At 38.6% G+C, this 13173-nt stretch overlaps 1 protein-coding gene across 1 annotated transcript in view; it reads right to left on the bottom strand.

Moving 5' to 3' along the window:
* Positions 1-9966, bottom strand: part of LOC104530986 (ATP-binding cassette sub-family C member 9) — a 75317-nt gene extending 65351 nt beyond the window's left edge. Inside the window, exons 1-3 of the mRNA XM_010175740.2 lie at positions 9865-9966; positions 9558-9565; positions 1653-1810 (exon numbers count right to left, since the gene is read on the bottom strand). Of these exons, the coding sequence (XP_010174042.1) occupies positions 1653-1797 (145 nt within the window). The 5' untranslated portion in view covers positions 1798-1810; positions 9558-9565; positions 9865-9966. The remainder of the gene's footprint in view (positions 1-1652; positions 1811-9557; positions 9566-9864) is intronic.
* Between the last annotated feature and the right edge of the window lie 3207 nt (positions 9967-13173).

Raw genomic sequence — 13173 nt, 5'->3', positions numbered from 1 at the left:
TTTTTCTAATCTAACATGGCTTGCTTTGACCTTGTTCCTACCCTTGTCTCTCCAAAGCTGCTTTTCATTTTTATTTCCTCTTTGCCTATATGTCTGCACAAACACAGTTCATAATAAATTTTTAATTTTGGAGTGAGTCAAATCAATACTGTGGACTCCAGTTGGCTTTTAATGCTCTGTTCAACAACTATTTGTCCCGATAATCAAGGTACAAAATCGAAAACAGTTAATTACATATATACATACCTAACATACAATTTAAACTATTATGGTGGGGTTTTTTCCTAACATTGCCAGAAAACAGAGGGAATCTTCAGTGGCTGCAATACTGTTTCAAAATTAATTGGCTAATACATGTAAAAATATTTAAGCAGGCTGCTACCACTTGATGCATAATACAGAATTTGTAAAATATTATCTTTGCTCTCTGATCTTGCATTGAGTTTCCATCATACATTTCTGCAGAAAGCCCTGTAATTCAAGGATGACGTGCATCTCATTTCAAAGAGAGATCCAGCACTGACATAAAGATCCAGCACTGTTGGAGACATGGGGTTTTTTTCCCAGTCTTTAGTCATTTTGTTAGAACTTTTTTATTATTCCCTTGTTTAATTGTTTAATTAGTTTTCAGTCACGGGATCTTGTTATACTTTTGATTGCTATGTCCCGAGTGTCTCAGACCACAGGTTCCTGTAGCCTATTAATCACTTCAGAGCCTTTTTGCATAATGGAAGTCCTTAAATCTCTAGTTCAAATATAGTCCCAAATTCAAATCTTCCTCATGGAAGAAATGTATTACTGTGCGTATACACGACATGACACACAAAATGACATGCCATTTCTCATGTAGTTGTCAGAAGAATATTTACTTTTACGAATATTTACTGCCTGTTTGATGGTCATTCAAGTCTCTTAATCTCCTACAATTGGTTAGAATGTCAGTGTTTGACAGCTCTGAAAAAGTATTAAATTGCATTTACTTCATAATTGCAAATAACTGGGATAAAGAGACAACTATAGAGAAAAAGTATCATTAGAATACTAGTTTAGATGGGGCTTTTTACAAGAATATCTAAGTTAGAGACACTCCACTGTCCTAAATTCTTCAAGAGATTTATCATTTCTTATTTTCATTCCTGTGGAAAAAGATTACCTCCTTTGCTCTACTTCTGTTTACAAATGTTGGCAAACAAAGGAATTATTCTGTTTTAAAAGTTTCCTCCACTTCTCCTGGTCTTAGATCCAAGTTTCAGAGTCTGGATATTCTCTGAAATTCATATAAGTTGAAGGGAATTCAGACCCACTGCCCTAAGTCTTCTAATAATAGCTAAGGTTGCAAGTTGCCAATTTCAAAACTGAAGAAACTTCTCAAGAGACAAAGTTCAAAGCATTTGGATCTGATTTCTCTGGTTCTGATCCATCTTTTCATGCTGCTTAGTTCAGATTTATATCTAAAATCCCTAACATTTCAAGTGAGTTGGCTTTGGGTCCTCTGGGTCATGCCATTCTGTCTCATCTTTTTTAAAATTAATAAATACAAAGCACCCATGGGTTTTCACCACAGGCCTCCAAGCCTCCATGTATAAACATGACTGAGTATAAATACACGCACGACTATTTGTAGGATTGTACAGTTCCATGGAATAACTCACCAATGAACAAAATCGGGAAGGTGATAAATAGCAAGAAGACATGGGGAACCAAGTTGAGGGCATCCACAAAGCAAACATTTCTGAGGACACCAGCACTGATGTTGTAGGCTGAAGCATTGTCGTTACCACAAAATGTGAGCGTCATTGCTTCCAGAAGTCTGACTACTACAAAAAAGAGGCATGTTGAATCAATAGTTGACTACCAAGACTACTAGCATTCCTTTTAGTTAAACACTATATTAACAAAACAAAGAGATACAGAAGGAGCACGCTGAACAACCCGTAGAAAATAGTTTAGTTGGATTTTGAAAATGCTTTTGAGTCCCATCAAGTATAAGCACATTAGAATGAAGGCAATGTTTATATTAAGTGTACTATTTAGTACATATTAATTAAATACACTACACAATGTCTTTTAGTGTTCATTTTATGCACAAATATTATGCTGCAAGTTCTCTATGAGAATATAGAGAAAGAACATGAAATTTTTGAAAAAAACCCAAAAATTCCTTTCTCAGAAGAAAAGTCAAATGCACATAAGCTGAGTCCGGTGTGTTACTGCTACTTTGATGAGCCAACATTGTCTGTGCAACATATGATTCATATGATTTCTTGTACTACATTCTCAGTGCAAGTTCTGAACCTCTGATATTTGTGATTGGCAGCTTTGTGTTCACTGGTATTTTGTATTTCTTTGTTGTCCCATAGAACCACAATGGTCCCATACACTAGTCATTACAGATAATTGCCAAACACTTAATAAAAGAATTATGCACATGCTCAATCTCATCTAAGCAGTTCTCTGGCTTCCATGATTTCTTATGAGATTATCTTTGTACACCAAGATAAACTCATGTACTCATGCTTGCAGAGGGTGGGCCCAGAGTTATGGCTACCTTCTGGTTTTTATCAACCTGCACATCATTTATTTATTCCTTCTTCTTTACAGGGTGATGAAACAAGACTGCAACCAAAATGTTTCCTTGCTGGTTTCTTTTCCCAAGTCTTATACACAGCAACATAGTGTTGTAGAATAGGTTGTATAAACTTGTTTGCTCACATCTTTTTTTTTTTCTCTCCAAATTTTACATACTAAAATGGAAAGAATATCTTTAATTCAGCAAAGTATTTGTACACTTTGTATATTTGAATACTCTGTTCTGCAACAATATTGGCATTAATGAGTTTTGCAGAATCAGAACAATATAGACATGCAAAAAATGCATGAACAGAGTTTAAAAAAAGTTAGTTGAATTGGAAGAAAAAGGCTTTCCTTCTTTCCTCAATTAGTTCAGATTAGTTCTATGAGCCCAGTTGTTTAAACAAGGTAAGCATAAACTACTCAAGTACTCCCTTAGAGAGAACAGAAACATATAGATCTTCAAAAGCATACAGAGTTCAATTAGGCACTTTGAACCTCTGCTAAACCCCCTTTTTGCTTTTAACTAACTTTATGCTGGATCTGAAAAGCACAAACCATATTGAAATACAGTAGTGAAATTTGTAAAGGAATTTAATTGAAAAGAATGTGATAAATGCAGTCCCTTTTCCAAATACAGCAGCAATTTGTGGTCTGAGATTTGCAGAGTCACATGGTGAACAACATCCTGCAAAATGCATGCATGTACTTACTGTGGTGGAAAGCTGACAGGCAACCTACTCAATCTTCAGTAGAACACAATTTGATGGAGAGTCTGGCCCATTCTCTATAATGAATAGAGTGATATGACAACTATCATTCTATCATTTTATTTATATCAAAGTATATTCATAAATGCATATGACTAGCAACACAAAAGAAACATTATGCTAATACGATCTCTGACTGAATAGACCAAGGAGTTATTAGCAAAACAAATAAGGAACTTTTCAAAAAGACATTCTTTGCTTTTAACTTTTAAAACCTCGACATGACCCCTTTAAGAGAAACATTATGGTAATGATAATCTCTTGAAAATCAGAAGTGTTGTTTCCTCATTTTTATCGAAGGTCAGAAGTCCAAGGGAGTTCTGCTGGGAATTTTCCTCCCTTTCCCACAAATAGGACTCTTTTCTGAGACAATGTAAGATACTATTGTGGTCTAGTGGTTGGATTGGTACGGAAAGGCAGGAGGATCCTGGGTTCAAATGAGCACTGAATCATTGACTTCCACTGTAGCTTTTGGCTTCTGGTCAAAAATAAATCTGGGAGAAAGGATTAAAAATATGTCCAAGAGAAGCTAAGGGAACTGTAATTTTTTTTTCAATTTTTCTGGAAGGGAAATGGAATATAGGCAGTAGATGTTACTGTGGAAGAAAGGACTATTAACTGCATGAAGAGTGCTATCTGTGCTAGGACCTCCCATCAGTGTGTAGAGGTTTCATATCACACCTCAAGAAAGATGCACCTTTCAAGAGTCACATCTGCATCTTCACAAGAATCTGTGCTGTGCCTAGTTTTGTGATGGAGTACGTCCAATAAAACACTCCTAAAAACAAGTGCATAATGGCAGGGTTGAGGAAAGAATCTGGTCTTATTGTTAATACTGATGTATTAGGTTGTGGAGTCTCCTTCTCTGGAGACATTCAAGACCCACCTGGATGCCTTCCTGTGTGATCTCATTTAGGTTCCTGCTCCAGCAGGGGGATTGGACTGGATGATCTTTCGAGGTCCCTTCCGATCCCTGACATTCTGTGATTCTGTGATCAAGGCAGTGCCCATCACACTGATGGTAATTTTCAAGAATAGGTATAAACAGTCTTTTGTTACAGGTTCGTTTCAAAAAAAGAGGTAGAATTTTATTGTCTTCTCTTCAAATGAGAGAGAAAATAATAAAAAAAACCCTAGGCTAATTAGTTTGTTCAAAAAAACACAGAAAATCAAAAAGCTTGCCTTGACAATGAAATGAGATAGGGTAATTGATAATAAATTCCCAGGTTTTTAAATCAGAAAACACTTTGTCATTGATCAGCACATATAGTGACCATGTTCATTAAACCTTCACAGGCTTAAAATCTATCAGCATCATGATGCTGTGTTGACCCGTTTCAGCTTATGATTTGGCCTCATAAAATGCTCACCAGGTGCAAATTCCCTTTTTAGCAGCACCCACTTCAGGACACACATCTAGTACAGTATGGCACTGATAGGAAACGGAAGACATGTAGAAGCATTAATAGTCCAGTGATCCTTCCTTTCTTCCTTCCATCCATTTGTCCATAACCACTGTGCTAGTAATGAGCTATACTGGGAGTGGAAGACTCATGTTCTGTATAACTTGATGTATGCCAACTTTCATAGACACTTTCCAGTGTATAAACAGACAGGCTGCTAGCAATTCTCTGTATCTTCAAGAGTGGTGTATGAAATGACACTGCAGTGCATTAGAGCTTTATGAAATAATTTTATCTCCAGTGTGCTTCACAGAGAGCAAGAAGCCACTCCATCATTCCCTTCCCATCCATTCTGGTGCAGAAGGCAGATCCGATATACCCTCCACAGATTCAAACCACTGGACCTTACTCTGTTTCTTTTTAAAAGAAGATACACAGGAAGGTCTGGAGATGCCCTGATACACAGGCTTATCACCTCAGGCATAAAGCATGTCATGTAATTTCTACTTCTTTGCTCAAGTTTCACAGATAGGGGAAATATATTGGATGAAATTTTACTGAGGTGTAAAGGGGGATGTTTTGCATCTACAGTCAATGCAAAGGAGACTCCTATTTGGTTTGAAGCTGAAGTTAGCCATTACTTTCTGCTACATCAGGGCATGCCTCCAGAAGCTCATTTTCATTGGCCTCAAGGTTTAACAAGCTGTTTTCATTTCCAAAGAAGGACAGAAAGAAAAGTCCCTAAGGCAGAAGAACAAGTCCTTGATTTCTCTAGACAGCCTGGAGCATTTTACAACAACACTTGTGCAGCTTCACCAAAGCTAACAGGAGCTGGACCATGACAGGTTTCCAGATGCAATTGCTCATCCAAGGAAATAGTGTAGCCTTCAGTCTTCTTCAAAAGGAAAATCTGATAATATAATGGCAAAATTTCTCATGCCCACACTCGGATCCCATGCTTGCAAAGTTCATCGTAGCTGCAGATGAACACATTCTTAGGGCTGCAAACAGTGCAAGTAGCATGTTCAAAAGCTGCAGACTAATTTGAGAGTCTATTTTCAAAGAGTGCTTCAGTATTAGGAGTTAAGGCTAAACAGATCTTTAATAATCCTAAAAATTTTGAAGAGTTTTAAAAGGCCTCAGCTATACTGACTTTTAATGAGTCCCAGTGTTGAAAATTTTTGGTCAAAAAACTGAGCCTGGAAATGAAGATAGTTTGGAAATTCTTGACTGCAGATAACCAATGAAAGGCAGAGTGAAAAGGCACTATTCCCTCCTCTTCTGTAAGACCATAAGATTTCTTTCCATGAACTGAAAATGTGAAATGGAAGAACAAAACATTTAGAAAGAGCATGAAGAATTGCAGTTGTGCTTACTGTTTTAACTCATCAAAAACTGCAACTGGGTTTAGAAAGGAAGGTGGAGCACTTTTATGACTAATCACTGACCAAATTTTGATCCCTTAATAATAATTAAACTATTCTTCCATTTGCTTTAACTCTTCTAGTAAGCCAATGCTGGGCTCCAGTCAGAATCAGATCTGCAGAGAGGTGAATAGAGGTATCTTGCCAATGTGGGGAAGTGCTGAGCATTATGCAAGTACCTAATTAAATGCACTGAAGACTTTTTATATTTTTCCCTAGCACCACTTATTAATCATTGACCCTGTAACAAGTAGCCAGGCTGAAGATCTCTGAATTAGCCCTAAACAAGGGCTAATGCATAGCTAACTCAAAGGTGATTTTCTCCTTACCAAAGATGAGGAAACAGACTTTTTGGGCCGCAGTAAGTATGCAGGGAGAGACCAAAGAGGCAAAACTGGGCTGCAGAGCCACACAAGGAGAGTTGAAGAGACTTCTGTTGTTAAGGGACGGAAAAGATAAAAGCAGTGATTGCTGCAACTCAGAGGGTTATCACATTCCCTAGCAGCAGTTGCTCTCCTACACCTGCCAAGACCCCTTCCTCGGTAACACCAGCAGCAGCACAAAGCTGGGCTTCATGCAACTGTTCATAGGTGAATTAGGCACCAAAGCCAGATGGTTTTACCATCTCCAGAAGCCTGCTGTTGTAGGCAGCTGCCTGCTTCGCTGTAAGCTACACAGTCTAGTGTAGAGCCATGCAAATATTAGTTCAGTCTTAGAATTAGTGGTCTGATATCACTATGGTGCTGTTCCCAAGATAAGAAGCCCTGCTCACAACGAGCTTGAGGCTGGTGTGAAGTTGTTGCAGCTGCTGTACTTCAATTCCAAAGTTAGCTCATGCAGGACTAGCTCAAGGACCCATGAGGCATAACAGCAGAGAAATGCCCACTAATTTCTCGACAAAACCCAAATGAAGGGATAGCCACTGGAAAGCACAAAGGCCTCTTCTCATACAGATTGCCAAGACCTTTTCTTTAAGCACATGTTCAGGTTCGAAACTTTGGAGCTGAAGGCTTCTTTACAGGCCAATGACTTTGTCTATAGTGAACAGCAATGCCTGCAAAAAATGGGAGCAGTTCGACTGCCACATTAAAACAATGAAATGCATAACCCAAACATGAATATTCAGGAGAGAACAGATGAAAGGGTAGCAAGTTGTTTTGAAATTTGTTGGTGATCTGAAATTATTGACCACTATTTCTCATCAGGTAGTAGCTGCCTTTTGGAATAACTCCTGAGATCCTTGAATACTCACTTAAGACAACATTATTCATAGTTGTTACCAAAAAAAAAAAAATGGCTTTCCCAGAGATAATTTCCCTTTCTGTTGGATATAGTAGGCCACCAAATTATACCAGGGTGATTACACCAAAGTGAGTACATCATAATATATTTGCTTCCCTAGTAATTAAAGTAGGAATGTTAAACTTTATAATAACACTTGTAAGCTGGAAGGCCTTTGTTGTCCTTCAAAGTTATTGACAAATTGCTCCATTTGACTTCAGTCTTTACAAACTCTAGAACTGGTGAAATTTTCAGAAGTGTTTTTTCTTTCTCCCTTTGAAAATGAAATTTGCTGAGCAGGCAACTACAAGCTAAAGCAAAGAGTAAAACTTCACAGAGAAGGGGGATGGAAGGAAGAATCAGGACAGGCCCATGATGGCACAAGCTTCAGCTCTCCTTTACATCATTTGGGAATCTGATTCCCTGTTGGTTTACTTTAATGAGGATGTGAACTATCTGAACAGCAGTTCATCCTGTAATGAAATAGCTAAAAAAGCTTATGTCCTTTAAACATTTAAATTTGCATGCTAAAATCCCCATGACTGGCAAGCTGAAACTTTCTGGGTTTGGGTTAAGGTGTCCAGACATTGTCATAATATAATAAACAGAAATCAGTACAAAAAAGATTCAAGAATAAATATTCACTGTGAATAAGAGAAGGGTTTGGAGAAGAAAAAAAATAGGGCAAAGTTGTAAACATGAATGTGATGTAGCATTGAACCTAAACACTCAGAAATCTCATTTTAACAAGCATAAATGGGGTTTCTCAGGGCACCAAGCCAGTTCCTGAGAGAGATCTTCCCTAAGCAATTGTGAAGAAGATAATGGGGAAAATAGCAGATAATTTAGATTTCCATAAAAATTATGAGAACATCCTCACTGAGTGCAAAACTGTAAGAAATCTGGTCAAAGACATTTTAATTACCTTAGGGTCTTTTAAAGTGAGTTTAGAAGTCTTCATAGTCAAGAGTTTCATCTTACCTGGATTATCACTCTGTTCGTCATGCTCTGCAAGATACTTATGACTATAATGAAAAGAGTGAAAATACACTCCTCGGGTGGACCTGGTTTGGGGGAAATAAGAATATTGTGGAAAACATTTCTTTCAGTAATAATGTTGTCTATATCAAGAAAAAACACAAACAAACAATATCTGCACTTCCTGATTAAAATATATCCGCTTACACAGTGTACTTGGGTCTCAGTTCAGATTTATTTTTCTTTTGTCTTACATATAATGTGCATTATATGCCCATATATGCATATATATATATATATACACATATAGATAGATATAGATATGTGTATGCATACAGAAGCAGGATGGAGAAAGTACTCTGAATTTTACACAAGTAGTAGGTTCTTATTGTGAATAATTAAGTCATTACAAAAGCAAGAATTTTTCTTTCCTTCTTGAATTTCACAGAGAATGTTTTAACAAAGATCAAATTCTGAATTTGTAGGATCAGATAAACATAATGGAAGGCCTAGCTCTGAATTTTGCCACAGATTTTAGGTTAGTGCTCTGAATCTTCTTCCTTCCTAGGCATAAAACTACTAGTTAGTTCTTCTTACCTTCCTAAAAGCACTGGACCTAAGGCAATCGATGTGATCTATAGCCTGTGCATTACTTGCAGAGCGTTCTGCTCAGGTAATGGCAAAAAGTGCTACCCCTTTAAAATCTATTTTATCAAAAATGATCCTGTACAAAGCATCATTTTTCTTTTTATTCCTATTTCAGCTGTGACCATCTATCCTATATAGACCCTGCTTCTTTCCTAAGCACTGTCCCAGTTACCTCGGCCCTTAAGGTGAGGAATTACCTCTGATACTCGCCAGCATTCGCATCGCTAACTGCCGTATACCAGCAGCCAGATCCAGGCGTTACTGAAGTCAATGCAAAGAATCTCATTGACTTTGGTAGGTTTTTCTGATCAAACTCCAAACACAGAGAAAATCACAACAGCAGCGGTTGCTAAACAAGCTACTGGCTCCGAAAAGCATTTCACACAAACATCTGCAGTGATCTCACACATCTAATACATTGCTTTTCTCTCTTTTTTGGTAAGCTTCTTAACACAATGCGATTTCCAACATCAGCGTGCTACTCTGCCTGCTGTAAAACCTTCGACTCCACATGCCAAGACAGGACAGTTTAAAAAAAGAAACGTAACCCTGTGAACAGCAGCAAAGAAAACATCAGCAGGAGGGGGACGGTAAAGGCTGAGAACGCCTGCAAATGGAAAAGGAAAAGGAAAAAGAGATTGGAGTTGTAATCCCAGGAAAGAACGAGGAGCAGCCCTGTCCCACAGATATAAAGGGAAGGAGGAGGAGGTGGTTAGTGGGAGATAATGGGGGAGGGTCCTCGCATGCCCCGTTTGGTTGCTGAATGTTAGCTCAAACTCTGCAGCTTACCTTTGTAAACACAAAACCAAAATACCAACCCAAATTGTCACTCGGTTGTGCTATGTGATCAATATCATCCCAATGGCAGGATTTTCCTCCACTTAACGGAGCCGCTCCAAGCCCTGGAGTGGATTATTTTTAGGCTGGTGATGGGAAGATCAGCTGCTGCCTCCTATCGAGTTTCCAAAGTGCACAAACTCTTCTTGTCTTTCTCACACGCTGAAAGGGGCAGGAAACTGGGAAGAGACAGGCAAGCAAAAAGCACCAATTTTTTGCCTGCTGAAGCTGCAGTCCCCTGGGATTTCTTCTGTTTGCTTTTGTTTTAATTTTTCCCTCACTGGAGTAGTAAGATTCCAAGAGGCTGAATTACAGCGCACAGCCTATTATCAGATGGTTTTTCTGAAGTAATCAATTTAGACAAGGTAGTCTAACTTTTGGCAGGCTTGGGGAGATTCAGTTTTTTAATTCTTTTGAATGCATCTTGGATAATTTGAATCTGACAACATAATTTCACACATCTTCCATCATCTTGAACAGAAGAGAAAAGAGAAGTCTACTCAGATATTTTACTTTATCCTAGATTTTTACAAACTCCTCTGCTTAAAATACAGACCAAACCCCACTTTTTGATCATACAGAAAAGAGGAACTTGAAGCACTGGGTATCTTTTATTTTGATTTCTTTTTTTTTTAACTTGAAATAGAATTCAAAATGAATTTGATGCTCTACCAGAAATATTGTTTTCAACACAACAGCGCTTATTTACAAGTGATGATATTTTTTGGCTGCAAAACAGATTATATATGTTTACTTAGAAAGAAGTCCTGAGAGAGCCTACAAGCAGTCGGTTCCTTTGTTTGCTCATTTTCTTTCAGTGCCATTGAACCAAGATATACCAAGGTTCAGATTTTCCATCATGAAGGTTTCACTTGAGCCCTACCACTCGAGGCCACCAATAGCAAAGATCTGGGACATGGTGGTGGATCACGGGACACATGGCAGCGCAGGGTGGTTTTGAGCACAGCTGTTCACTCATTAGGTACTGGAGCTGGAGGACCTTGGGACAGAATTTGCTTAGACCTTGCAGAATCCAGGGGTTGCAGCTACATCACTAGAGAGCAAATGGCTTCCAATGGATTGAGGCCAAAGATTTTGTCATGCCATGGAAGAGATTACACTGAACTCTGAGCTGAGAATGTATTTGGGTGGCTGAGGCCAAACACTGGCAGGACTCATCAAAATCTTGGCAAACTCCACTTACTCCTTTTTCTCTGATGTTTCTTACCTTATCATTGTAGGGATAAGAAAGAGGAAACATCTGATCCAGAGAAAATTAGCACCTTTTGTTTTCTCCAATTGACTTGAAACATCAAGACAGCATTACACTGAGCAACTGAGACAATCCTCAACACTCCTCCACTGCACTTGAAAATCTTTTACTTGCCTTTTTTTTTTTTCCTTCCTTTTCTTGTATTAAAGTTCAATGTTTTTTAAAACAAAGATTGTGGATTTAAAGCTTCTGAGTTCTGCTGTATATCTGTGTTTCATTAAGGAGGGTAAAAGATAAAATCTTTTAGCCCAGCTAATCATCATCAGAAATATCATTGTCATGTGATATTTCTGAATGTACATATAATTTCAGACAGAAGTGAGTAGCATTTATGACCACAATTTTTTTATACCAAAACATGATTTGGTTCATTTTCATTCAGCTCCATCATTTCTACCAAATCATTTAAACAGGAAGGAAAAAAAAAAAAGAAGGCAAAATGAACACGGAAGCAATTATCATGTTTCATTTTGCTCTTTCTAAATGACATGCTTTCATTCTTCTATATGACAAGTTAAAATGTTTTTAAATGCATTTTTTAAAAGGATTAAGAAAAATGCAAAGCTCTGAAATGCCAGAATACATTCTGTTCTGATCTGAAATGGCTTTTCAATTTATTAAGGGGGGAAAAAAAGAAAAAAAAAATTAAAAAAGGCAAAATAATGGGAATTCAAAATGTTTCAGGGTATGTTTGGACCTGTGAGTGAATGACAAAACCCACAGGCTGATTGGCAGGCATCCCCACACACAGTATTTCACCAGATTCCCCTCGTTAGGATCCAGAGGACGAGTGCTCTGTTAGTGACATCTCCTGCAGCCGCAGCTGCTTGGGGTGGTGTGTGCAGAGGTGCCAGTGATGCAGAACCAAACTGGGTACCAGTATCACCGGCAATGGGGCAGCGGCCCCGGGTGGGAGGCAGCTGCAGGGAGGTGATGCTTTCCCCCCAGGATGGGGGAGCAGGGATATGTGACTGTGGTGGATGCGCAGCTTAAAGACAGAAGCTGCTTTCCTGCTGGCTTTGCAGGGAGGGGGGGAAGGGCAAAAAATTCTAAGCGGATCTTAACGAAACCGCTGAGTTTTGGCTCCTCGCTCTGAGGCAGGTGAAATCCACAGCCCAGCTGGTAAGGATTTACAAGCTGTTGTGGGCTTCCATCAGCTTGCTGGCTAAATTCAAAGGAACCTAAAGGGTGGAGGAACAGAGGGAGTGGAAAAAGGCTTTAATAAATTAGGACTCACCAATATGAGGAAAACAACCGGCCAGCCGCTGCGGGTATGGATTCACTTGCCAAAGCTGCCAGCTGAGCACTCTCCACTTGAATTGTCGTCGTTTGTTTAACCCACTAAAAAGGAAAGGGAAGGTATCTGTACTCCAGGCAGCGTTCACATAATGAGCTGTTCTAGTTTCAGCTGACAACAGTTCACTCTGCCATTTTCCATACTGTGGACCAGTCCCTTGGTCTCCCTTTACGTGTGCTTCATGGCACACCAACACTAGCAATCAAGTCACTGGACCGTAACGAGCTACCGCTCATTAGCCAAATTCAGGTAGCTGCATGCAGGTTCTTAGTTTTTCCCATTTCTCAGGCAAAGAGCTGAAATTCACCATCATTTCACCCATGTGTGGAAGTTATTTTTGCTTGAACTGTTGGCCCTGAAGTAGCTGTTTTGGAGAAAACCTCTCATGGATATTGTGCTGTGCAAGTGGAGATAAATTACTTGACTTCTTATAAACCTACATATATAATTTATACCAGGGATTTATGCTACTATAGCAATATAAACAAATGTTCAGAATAAATTACATAAGCTGTGGTCTATCAAGTCTTTTACTTTTAAATTTGTCACAGTAACAGAATCTTCATAGTGCCGTGTCAGAACTCATGCCATCATATAAAAAGACCAGACTGACCCAGCTTCAAGATCAATTTTATTTATGCTTACAGCCTTATTTAAAAAAAATAAAGGCTTGCTGTATTTGTTTTAATTA

Source organism: Antrostomus carolinensis, unplaced genomic scaffold (assembly GCF_000700745.2).
Source record: "Antrostomus carolinensis isolate BGI_N321 unplaced genomic scaffold, ASM70074v2 scaffold7939, whole genome shotgun sequence".
In the NCBI taxonomy this organism is placed as follows: domain Eukaryota; kingdom Metazoa; phylum Chordata; class Aves; order Caprimulgiformes; family Caprimulgidae; genus Antrostomus; species Antrostomus carolinensis.
Note: the sequence above shows the minus strand (reverse complement) of the source record. Positions and strands in the feature narration are given on the sequence as shown.